At 40.4% G+C, this 12,253-nt stretch overlaps 1 protein-coding gene across 1 annotated transcript in view; it reads left to right on the top strand.

Annotated features, from left to right (window-relative positions):
- adgb (androglobin) overlaps positions 1-12,253 on the top strand; it is a 166,317-nt gene that overhangs the window by 111,446 nt on the left and 42,618 nt on the right. The window contains exons 23-25 of the mRNA XM_052011225.1: positions 3,685-3,852; positions 8,599-8,737; positions 10,836-10,952. Coding sequence (XP_051867185.1) covers positions 3,685-3,852; positions 8,599-8,737; positions 10,836-10,952 — 424 coding nt within the window. The remainder of the gene's footprint in view (positions 1-3,684; positions 3,853-8,598; positions 8,738-10,835; positions 10,953-12,253) is intronic.

The following is a 12,253-nucleotide window of genomic DNA, read 5'->3' on the forward strand; positions in this document are numbered from 1 at the left end:
AAAGTTTAAAGAGAGGGACTGACAAAATGACGTTTCAGGATGGTGGTTAATTCAGAGGAGGTAAAGGGAAGGAGAGGAAGCAAGAAAGGGCTGGAACAAAGACGAGGGAGAGAGAAGGGGTAGAGGGATGGAGAGGGTTAGGGAGGGAAGTGCGGGAGAGAAGTAGGTGGGGAAAGTAAAGAAGAGGGAGGGAAGGAAGAAGAAATTAGAGAGGTGGAAAGTAGAAGGGGTAGAGAGAAGGGGAAGTTGAGAGAGAGAGGGAAGAGGCTGAGATCCAGAGATGGAGGGAAGAAGTGGAAGAGTTGGAGGGAATGGGAAGACTGGGGGAGGAAGAGAAGGGAAGTGACATGCAGCAGGAGTGGCAGAGAGGAAGGAGGAAGGATGAGGAGGGAAAAAGGCTGAGGGAGGCAGTGAGAAGAAAATTCAGGATGGAAGGAGAAGAGATGTGTGAGGGATAAGGACAGTAAAAGTGAGGAGGTGCAAGAGGGAGGGTGGAGAGGAAGAAGGAGGAAGGATGTGGAGCGACGCAAGGAAGAAGGAAAATGAAGAGGATAGAGGAGAGAAAAATTAGGGACAAAAGGGAGAGATCATGGTAGAGAGAAGGACGAACAAGGAGGCAAAGTGAATGGGGAGATATGATGAAAGAGGGGATTGAGAGGGCAGTAGAGTGAGGGAGGGGAACAGGATAGGGATGGAGGGAAAGGGAGGTGAAGGGGAGGTGTAGTAGATAACACAAAGGGGCTGGGAGGGTGGAAGGAGCAAGGAAGGTGGGAGGAAGGATGTGGAAATGAATAGGGTTGCCAACAGTTCCAAATGGGACTGGGTCCCCAATATTTAAATAGGAAATGGACTGCTCCACACAATATCAGTACAGGAAACAATTTTCCTGTATAGCTTTCTCAACCTGAGGAAGCCAACCTGCAAGGGTTGACTCCTGGGCTACTACCTAACTGACGTACTCCAAGTTACTATTTGTCCTGAAGATACACAACAGAAATAATGGCCAGGATTTTAAGATCCATTGCAGCACTATCAACTTGTGTCTAACCTCTGAATTAATTGAAACAATGCTTGGAATGATCTTCCAAAAAAATGTTTCCAGGAATTGTGGAATCTTTCCCAGCAAAGCAGAATAATCCTTGGCAAGTACGAGCCCCATCAACTGCAAACCCTGCCCACAATCTGTCCCTTATGTTCGAAGTATAATATCGGCAAACCTAATTTCATCACAACTGGAAAAAAGATAAGAAATGTAACATGGTTTTAAGGAAGTATGGATGCAGGGAACATGTGCAGAGATAGAAAGAAAGGAAGATTTGCCACAGCATTGAAGACAGTTGAATCTAGATGAAAAACAGATATTATTACCAAACAAAAGTGGGTCGCAATATATGTCACGTTGCTTGTGAAAGAGTAAATTGGTTTTTGGCTGCTAACGCAGTGTAAGGTGGTTGTCTGCCCTCTGGGTTACAACATTGTTTGCAGAAACTTTCCGAGTCAGTCCGGAGGAGCCATTGTAATTATGTACATTAAGCTACTAGGTCTTGGTGAGTTTGTTCAATTCTCACACTGTGGTCAGACAGAGGCTGCACACATGGTAACTTGATGTGAAATTTAAAAATAGGTTGCAAAATAGTGAAAATGGGGGATAGCAAAAACATGACCAAAACAAATAAAAAGGGGTTGTGGTTGTGATTTGAAATAGATGGGCTTGGTGTTCAGTTTGAAAACTGATGGTATCTAGAAGAGTGAGTGTTCCTGGTCTTTGGCCTTCCATTGACCTTCAATGGAACAGTGCAGTTTCCTGCACTGTTCCAAGAACGTGGAGGTCAGAATGGGAAAGTGGAGAGTAATAATGGAGAGCACTGCACTTGCAGACTGTGTTTGTCACTGCTGTGAGGAGGAGGCTGCATTATACACCACATTGAAAGAAGTACAATTAATTTACTGCTTCACCTTGATGATGCTGGAAAAGGGGAGGAAAAGGGAAGGTATTGCAGCTTCTTTGCTGGCACAGAAAGGTGCTGTGGGTGTTAACAGAAATAAGGAGTTGGGGCCAATCTGTCACTGAGGGATCAGTTACTTTAGGAAGGTAAATGGGAAGGAAGGGTTATATATGTTTCCTGGTTGGCTTATGATAGAAGTGGTGGAAATGGCAAGGGAGGATCTGCTGAATAGTGACGTGGAAAGTCAGGGCAAGAACAACCCTATCATGTCTCTGGAGATTAATTAGTTAACACGTGCAAATATGACTGTGATGCTTGAGGCATTAATTTAATTGGATCAATTGTTTCTTTAGTCTGTATATGGAGATGGTCTCCCATCCAAGTACTGTTGTAGAGTTCTTCCATTTTCTAATTGTGTCCATTTATATCCTAACACTTATGCAAAGATCCCTAGAATCTCCAATCCTTTTCCTTAATTCTCTGGGAATGAACTTAAAATTGCATCCTCCAATTGTTGGCTATTAACCCATGGAAGTAATTTTTAGTGATTTTTACCTCATCAGAACCGTCAAACTTTATATGGCTCTTGACAAATTTACCCATAGTTCTATCCCTTCTAACAAATGGAAACCCATTTTCAGCAGTCACTTGTCACAACTAAAGCTCTCATTCTTGGTGTCATCTTAGTAAATCCATTCTCCATGGGCAAATTTCTTCCTAAAATAATGCAGTCTCAGCAGACTTTGGCAGGAGATTCATATGTTGTGACATTATAGCTCTTTCTTTTGCCACATTTGTTCAATACCACTGAATTGCTTCCAATTTTTCTCATCCACACAACAGGAAATTAAGTTCAAAGTTTTTGCAGTTTTCAGGAGAACACTTTTTTAAAACCTATTTTGCAATCTCCTAAGAGGGCATTTGAGGCCTTATTTTATCACCTCATCTAATACATGACACCTTCAGTGCTTCATTAAAGTGACATTCTAGATTTGTGCTCATGACCCTAAAGTGACCATTTGACTTGGATGCCAGAGTTCTGCCACTTCACCACAATTGTTTTCCAAAGACCCTATGATTTGACTGGTACATTGTGTCTCCTTGCTGGATTGGCCCTTTGATATAATAAGGGAAAATATTCCAAATATGCCACAACAATGAGTACTGTTAATTTCAATGGACAAGTAATTTACGCATGTTCCAATTGGTGCTGGCAGTAGGCATGACTTCCTGTTGTTACTCTGCTCAGAAAATCACTCAAAGTTTTCAAATACTGTGGGATCTCACTTGACAGAATACTGCCCAATAACAAAAAACACTTTATTCCTATTCTCTTACAATACATATGCCAATGAATTTAAAACTTTTCTTTGGATTCATTACTGTAGTGTAGAATTTCTATCAATGGATTATTTAATAACTTAAATTTGTTTGTGGCGATCAACACATCACACATGATTTTTTTGTCCGTTCAAAGTGAAACGGATGTGACATGAATTTGTATACACAAGTTAAGCCAGTACATTAAATCCTACTCTTGAGATGCTGATATTTATTCCTGGTACTTGAACCTTTATGCTTGATGTGTCCCGATATTAAATCTAATTAAAATTGGTCTCTGTGAATGTATCTAGGGAGTTCATAAATCTGTATTTTGGTTACAGAATATATCGTAAACCAATGAGATATGAAATACTGCAGCAGAAACTTAACTCTCTTGATTTGTGTTAATCAACAGGAGAGCCAGCGATTTACTCAACAAGCTGTCATCATCATGAAAGCCACAGAAAAATTGCTCAGTAGTTTTAGTGATGAGCATGAATTTCGCAAAGCTTCAATGGAACTGGAGTTTTCTCATTTTCCTGTCCAATTTCAAGATAGAAAAATGGCTGACAAGCAAATTGAGGTGAATTGATTGAGTATTAATAAGAATCTCCAAAAAATGTTGATCATAAGGAAAAACCAAGCACTTCTATGACTCCATTATGCTCATTAGTTGATTTCTTTTGCTTGCTTTGTAATTTATTTTCTTCCTTATTTGGTCACCTTGTGGGCTTAATTTTACAGCTCATTTAACTGGGTTATTGTAAGTGTTCTACAAGTTAATGTCACTGGAAATCAATGCTTTTAGCTCTCTTTGCTGTTCTTTTATCCAAATGAGATGTGTGTTAACAGGCATGCTCGTGCCATGTACATAAAATGGGTTAACTCGTTTCTAATTTCCCAAAGCCTTAGAAAATTTCCTTTTATTATAACTTATTTTCTGTCTTTTTTAAAATAGCAATATGGATTCTGCTTCCAACATTCCATGGCCTAAACTTTGTTCTTTGGTCATGACCTTAAAACTGCCCTCACAGATTTGTGCAAGCTATTTCTCATTTCAATATATCAAAATTCTTTATTCAAACTATGAAAATGATGCCCTCTTATCTTTCTCTGGTGCAGTGAAAACTGCTTCATATTCTCTAGCCTTGTTAATAGAGTTTCCAATGCTAGTGTTACTTTGTAAATCTCCCTTCCCCCACTACTGCCTTCATTCAAACTTTTTTCTAAATCTGTTTCACGCTCGGCATGGCCCACTGTAGTACCCATCACGTTCTCCCAGAATGACATGCTTCCAACTCTGCAATATTACCCACTCCATTCCAAGATCACCACCATTACTCCTGAAATGCTTTCTGCTACCTCATAATTTAACTCCACTCTAGCCTTCCATGCCCCTCCACTATAACTTTTCTAGTACTTTGAAAACTCTTCAGTTTGGCACTATACCAAACCTGACCCACCACCCACAACCAGTTCAGTTATTATCTCCAATCTCCACCAATTCCCAATGCAACAAATTCAGAACCCTTGGGTCCATTTCCCAATTATTCCATGATCTCACAAAGTGTACCGATGGAGTCTCCTCCAGCTCCAGAGCCCAGCCTTTGATCTGATTCTGGCTTTCTGGGTAGGTTCCTCACAGCTTAGCTTTGTCTGAGGTTTCATGCAGATGGGCCCATCCCAATGAAATTCCAAGACCCTTTCCACATTTCAAGTTTTCTTCTCACTTTCACTAAAATCTAGTTTATCAATCCATAATTCTGGTTAACTCTCTGAAATCTCCACCTATCATTGTATCTGTTCTTGTTATTGTAATATGCCTTGGACATAAGGACATTAAGACATAATAAATAGCATCGTGACTAAGGCATTCGTCCCCTTGTTTCCGGTCCACTATTCAATAGGATCATGACTGATCTTCTAACTCAGTGCCACTTTCCTAGACTAACCCCATTTCACTTGATCCTTGAACATTCAAAAACAAAGCATAAAATCAGAAGTCTAAAATCAGAAGTCAGCCACACAGCTCCTCAAGTCTGTCATTCAGTTAGATCATCGGTAATATGTACATCAGCTCCATTTGCTTGCTATTGTTCCATATCTCTTAACGGCCTTGCTCAAGAATTGTTTTTTTGGTTTTCATTTGACTTGGCCTTGACAGTTCATTGGGGAGAACAAGTTTCAGAGAATGGCTAACTTTTGTAAAAATTGAATAATGCTAATTTTAAAGTTATGCTTTCTTCAGAACACCCCTCCAGAGGAATTGATGGCTTAGCATGTTGAGGGAAGATGTTATCCTCCTTTTATGTGATCCCTTTGATTGGGGATTTCTTGCTGCTGCTGCAGTTCTAAGGGCTCCTAGGTGGCTGATGAGGCCAATGTGGGAACTGCAAACTCCATCACAGATGGAGCAGGAGGTTCTTGATGGAGCAAGTTCATAGGATGCACTCCTGCCATTTACACTGGGCTTCTGTCTGCTCCCAGTAAATGGACAAGATTCTCAATACCATCCTGAATGTTCCTTCTCCATTTGGCCAGTCAGGTGTGAGGCATTCCCATGAATTGGTGAGGTGTTACTCTTGTTCAAGATGGCTTTGAGAGCATTCTTGAATCTTTTCATCTGTCCACCTAGTAATCTCTTGTTATGATAGGCCTTGGTATAGACTGAAGTCTGGTGTCAAATAAGTGAGTTACCTGGTCTGCCCATGGGAATGGACTGGGTGTAACTAGGTCTTGATTGTGAATTTGTTGGCCTGAAAGAGAAATGTGACATGTTTACTTATCCTGCTAATGGACTTGGAGGATATTGTGGAGACAGCGTTCATGGTAACTCTCCAATGTTTTGAGCTCTCTGCTATAGGTGGTACATGTCTCAGAAGCATGCAGGAGGTGAGGATCACTCCATCCTGGTAAACAATGAGCATTGTGCTTGGTTTGGGGGTCTTGATCTTCACACACTGTTTTCCTCAGAATGCCAAAGACTGTGTTGTGCCCTGAAGAAGGTGGTGAATTTCATGCCTTCATTGAAAGTTGGCTCCTTAGACTTGGGAAGCTGTCGATGGTTTCTGTGTCTGGTTGTGGACCTCTGTGTTGGAGAGCCTTGTTGTATGGGTGCGGGCTCAGGTTGGTCGATGACCTTTGTTTTGCTGATATTAGGGATAAGGCTCAACCTCTCATATGTTTCAGTAAACAAGTAGGCAATGACTTGGAGCTCAGCCTTCGAATGAACACAAACACTATCATCACCTGCATATTGCTCAATGACTGAAGTTGGGGTGACCCTGTTTCTGGAGTGGTGGTGACATAGGTTGACCAGTCTCCCATTTGTCATGTAGAGTAACTCCACTCCAGCAGGAATCTTGTTGGAGTTGAGGTAAGAAAGATTGAGAAAAATGTTGGTGGGATTAGTAGAGATCACTTGTTGAAGCTGATAAAAGATGAAGACTAATTTCTCGAGATTTGGGAAGCATGGTCTGCAGTCCCACTCAAATGAGTGAGTCAAAAGCTTTACTGAGGTTGAGAAAAGCCATGTATATTGGTTGATGCTGCTTCCTGCATTTCTCTTGGAGTTGGTGGCCCTAGTGAAGATCATGTCCATTGTGTCTCCAGATGGATGGAATCCACATTGTGATTTGGTAAGCAGCACACCGGCCATGGGAAGAGGTAGATGAGGAGGATCCTGGTGATGACTTTCCCTGTGACAAACATCAGGGGGACATCTCTGTACATATCACAATTTGTAATTGCCCATTATGGTGCACTAAAGGCTGGTTTGGTCATATGCTACTGCAGCAAAAGTGAGCGATGTCTGAAGCACAAAGAGTTAGGGGTCAGTAATCCAAATGGAGCCTTGGCCAGGGTTTTGAAAGACTGATCAGAGCCTATTTTGGAGTGGTTGATCAGGCTGGGGTTGATGGATCAGGGCCTGTTCAGGGTGGTTGACAGTGGGAAAGGGATCATTAGGTGATCAGATGGTGGGTGTCATAATTGGTGGAGTGAGGGTTGTTATACTGGGCAGTGTTAAATAAATTAAAAGGGACTTGAGTCCAGTACCCAGCACTGGGGTGGGACCTGTTTAGGACCCCCCACCCTTTAAACTCCATTGCTCGAGGGACAGTAGCACTATTAAAACCTGGTTGTTCCAGGAGTTCCCAATGACCTTTGAAGAACACAATCTAATTTTCCAGGTAATGTGTTTCACTGGAATGAATTCATTCCACACATCTCTGACAAAGAAATCACCTAATTGGCACATGCAAAATTCATGACCAGCAATACCCAGTTCATCACAATCTTGCCACTTACTTCCATCCAGTCCATCTTCCTGGTGCGTTCCCTCAGGAAGACTAATAGTATTTTCACGGATGCCTGCCACTTTGGCCATTTCCTTTTCTCTCTTCTACCTTCTGGGGAGAGATACAGGAGCTTGAAAGCCTAGATGACCAGACTCAAGAACAGCTTCTTCCCCACCGTTATCAGATTTCTGAACCAGTCACCTCTTTCACATCCCCTTCCCAGTGGTGCTGCCACATTCTCAGACTCTTAATTCTACCTCTGTCCATTATTCCATTACTGAAACTTTAGCATTTCTTTTTGCACTACTTCAGACTGCACTACTACCTTGCACCATTTTGTTGTTTTGCACTCATTGCTGCATTTATTGTTGTATTTATTATTACCATGTATACTGTTTACTCTGTGAGCTTCACGCAGAAAAGGAATTTTATTGCACGTTGGTGTATGTGACAATAAGTTAATCGGAATCTGGACAGTCGTATTTCCGAAGTGGTATCATGCAACCCAGAAATAGTTGCAGTTGTATTCCATTCCCAAAGTAGCTGATTTTCGTTGATGTGATAAAAAGAAAATCGCTACATGACTGAATTTCTAGGCCAGTTTTGTTTTAACCACTTAAAATGCCTGTTAATGACCCTAGATCTTCTATACTCAAGGTAATGCATGCCTTGTCTAATCAACCTAGCCTCTCAATTTAATCCCATTTTGGTATCACTTTGGTAAATTTGTTAGAGTGGGTTATCCTTCTAGTGAGAGCAGTGCCCAGACCCAAACGTGGTATTCCAAGTCTAGTCTAACCAGAGCATTCATCTGTAATATAATTTCCATCCTCTGGTGACAGAGGCCCCTTCTGAAAAAGAGTTATTGAAAAGGTTACTTTGTAATAACCTTTTTAATTATTTATCATATCCTAGTCAATATTAAGACATCAAGCAAGATGTTGATGAATTGACATTACACAGTTCAGTTTTGAGTAAAGTTATCTATTTTAATGTCTGTTCTCATTGTAAAATTGCTATTTATCTGGTAGGCCTTCAATGATGCCTTTTACGTCACCCTGCAGCATGCTTTGCATGCTCCTCTCAGCCCCGAGGAGGAAATTGCTTTTAGAGCACTCTTGCTTGATCTTTTGCCAAAGGAAACGCTGAGGAAAAAGAAGCCTCATGCAGGTGAGTAAACAAGTAGAGGTTGACATGTGACCTCTGCTGATGGAGAGGTTGTGGCTTTCAAATCCCCACTGATGCACGTTGAGAAAATCTACTTTTGGTGCTCTGTTTAAGTACACAGAGTCATTGGAACAGTGAAAAACTGATAAGTGTCCAACTTTCTGAAGTACCTACATTCAATTCAAATTTTGAGACTATTTTGACATTTTTCTCAGCAGGAGATGCTCGTAATTGAATTGCACTTTGTTTATTTCAACTGCTTAGCTATTATGTACTGCAGTTCCTAATTCCAATAATGGTACTGATTGTACTGATACTGTACGGGACAGTACATTGTACTGATACTAAAATGCTCACCATAATATAATCAATGATCCTTTATAAACTACACTTCTCATGAGAATTTCAGCATGAAGCATCATGTTTGAAGTTCTTCCATAAAAGATTTTGATAATTTTGCAACTGGACTTGCCCTGCTATGTTCCCAGATGGGTGTTCATTAGTCTGAAGAGTCAGTTGCACAGACAAGTGCACATATTGGCAATCTTCCTCTAATGTAGAGGAAGCCTCCTCCCATATCATTCTTTTTCTCCAAATATCTCATAGAAAAAATTCACACTCCCTTTACTAACTTTGGTTGTAGCAGCCAAAGATATCCCAAATTCCCTTCAGGGAACCATTTGCTGGAAGGTACAAACCTTTAAACACATGGGCATTGGGTGTTTTCATTAAAAAAATGTAAAGTTACAGGAAAACTTTTTATCATGTAATTGAGGTGGGATTCCTCATTAAAGTAGTCTTACACGTTATGCTCTATGTATGTTATCATGGTCTGAAATGACTACGTCATGATGATATCACTGGAGAAACAGTGAAATTGATTCTTTTCCACTTCCGTGCAACCTGTATGCTTGCTTTCACTGGTCAAAAGTCTGTGTCACCCGTCCAAAAAGATCTTCCAATGTTCATGCAAATTTTATCTTAATTTCAAAGCATAGGGCTCAAGTGCACATTAGTTTTGAAGAAATTCTGTGGCTCAGATTGCCATTTGCTCTGGTACTGAGTGTGCTAGAAAGAGACAGTGAATTTAAAAAGATTTGCTATACACAGGGACTTGCAAGACTTCAGAAAACTTTAATGTACTTTTATAGATTTTGGTATCCCAAAAAGGCAATATAAATGCAAGCCTGTTATCTTGAGTAAAAAGGAATTTCTGTTTATCCAATGCTGATGTCAAACAGCAGTCTGATAATTTAGAAACAATAAAAGGGTCCAAAAAAGTGTTGATGATATAGACTTGGGTGTCATTGGTGTCCATGTAGAGACTGGTGCTGATTTTTTCAATTATACAACCAAGGAGCAGCATGTGGATGAGAGAAAGGTGCCAAGAATAGATCCCTATCGGGACATCAGAGATCAGAATCTGGGAGTGGGAGTGGGAGTGGAACAAATAGAGTATGATCCCATACAGTTGGATGATGGAGTTGTTGGGGGAGGACTGTATTCAATCTTGGTGACTGTCAAGGTCATGGATGCATCGAACTTTTCTGCCAGGATTCATCTAGGTACAGCTCCAACTTAACATTGCTAATATTTTCTAGCAGTCAATGCCATTGTCATTATTCAATGCCATTGTCGCAAAGCAGGCTTCAAACAAATTGCAGCCTATTTAATATTGAGCTTCATAGGCAAAGATCAAATAGAAAGGTTATTCAGCTGTGCCGTCGTTTTTGCACTAATGGTGCAGACTTATTTTATCTCCTTTGATAAGGAAGGTCTGGGATTCTTGTGCACATCTCCCACACATCCTCCTTCCACCGATATAGAAATCTTACATTAACTTGGCTGCAAACTCCTGATGTGAGCATTATGGATCTTTGTCCCTGAAGGTCCACAGGTTTTCAGAATTACTTCATTTGTCAAAGCTGTGTACTGGATCTGATGATACAGTTACAAGAGAGAGTGAAATTTGATTATGACAGCTGTGAAGATTTTTAAAAATAAAGTAGCCATTTTGTTATGTTCTGTTTATTGAATGGAACTGTAATGTACCATTAACTTCATGCTACCCTTAATGTTTTTAATAATACTGTTTTTGAAGTGCCTGAACAGTGGCGGAATAGGATCCCAACTAAAGAAGAAGAAAGAGCTGTTATTAAACTGCAAGCTTGGTGGAGAAGTAAGAGTATTCAATTCATCTTTAGGGCAAGAAAAGTAGGTAAGAAACTGAGTAATGGATAAATTTAGGTGTTGCTTCAGAGGCTGAGTATCTTTGTGCAATATATCATTTTGTGGAAAACATTAAGTTGATTTTATTTCCATCGTGTAATATGGGATTCATCCAGCTGACATGGCCTGAAGGTCTCTACCCATATCTCTTGCCATTGCATGAGTATAGAACAGGCAATTCAGGCTGCATCTGTGGGTCTATAGGACCCAAGGTGCTACTAAATAGTCAAAAGCATGTAGCCTAATCTGCTGAGAAATTTCAGCATTTTCTGTTTTTGTTTTAGATTTCTGACATCTGCAGATTTTTGGATATTCACTTATAGAACAGGCAAAGTGTACTTCCACTTGTCTCAGTGTGCAGCAACTTCAGGTCAATTAGATTCTTGAAGCTAGCATCTGAAGTTCAAAAAACTTTCCTCTGGGAACGTGAGCAGTATTTATTGCCCATCCTTATTTGTAATGGTGCATTAAATGTCAACCATCAACCTTAAGGACACAAGAATGTAACGTTAGAAAACAAGATCAGGACGAGGTCACTCGACTCTGCTTCATCATTCAGTATGATCTGCTCCAGGCCTCGTCTCCTCATCTGTGCTATTTCCCTACAGCCCTCAATTCCTTGATCTTTGAAAAGTTTATACAGCCTCCACAATCCTCAGAGCTAGAGAATTCCAGAGGTTTACTACCCTCTGCGAGAAGAAGTTCCCGAATACCTCAGTTTTAAATGACCTGATCTTGTAACCATATCCCCTCATATAAGATTCTCCCACCAGTGAAAACATTTTGTTATCTCCCCTGTCTTGACCGTAAGGATCTTATAATTTTTAATAAGATCACCCCTCATTATTCTGAACTACAAAGAATATAGAGCTAATTCCTTCAGCCGCTCCTGATAGGGTAACTGTCTCTTCCCTGGAATTATCCTTGTGAATATCTTCTGGTCTGCCTCCCAAGTATATACTTTCTTAAATGTGGACCAAAAATTGTGCATGGTACTCCAGGTGTGGCCTCAACAGTACCCTGCACAATTGTAACAACATTTCCCTAGTTCTAAGTTCCAACCCTCCTAACAATAAAGGCCAGTAAGCCATATACCTTCCTTACCAATTGCTGCACCTATCTGCTAACTTTTTGTGATTCCTGTACAAGAACACTTAAATCCTTCTGTACTTCACTCATCTAGTCTTTTTCCATTTAAGTAATAGTCTGCCTTTAGACTCTACTTACCAAAATGCATAACCTCAAACTTTTTCACATGAAATTCCAATTGCCAGCTTTTCACCCAATTAC

This window comes from Pristis pectinata, chromosome 3 (assembly GCF_009764475.1).
Source record: "Pristis pectinata isolate sPriPec2 chromosome 3, sPriPec2.1.pri, whole genome shotgun sequence".
NCBI lineage: Eukaryota > Metazoa > Chordata > Chondrichthyes > Rhinopristiformes > Pristidae > Pristis > Pristis pectinata.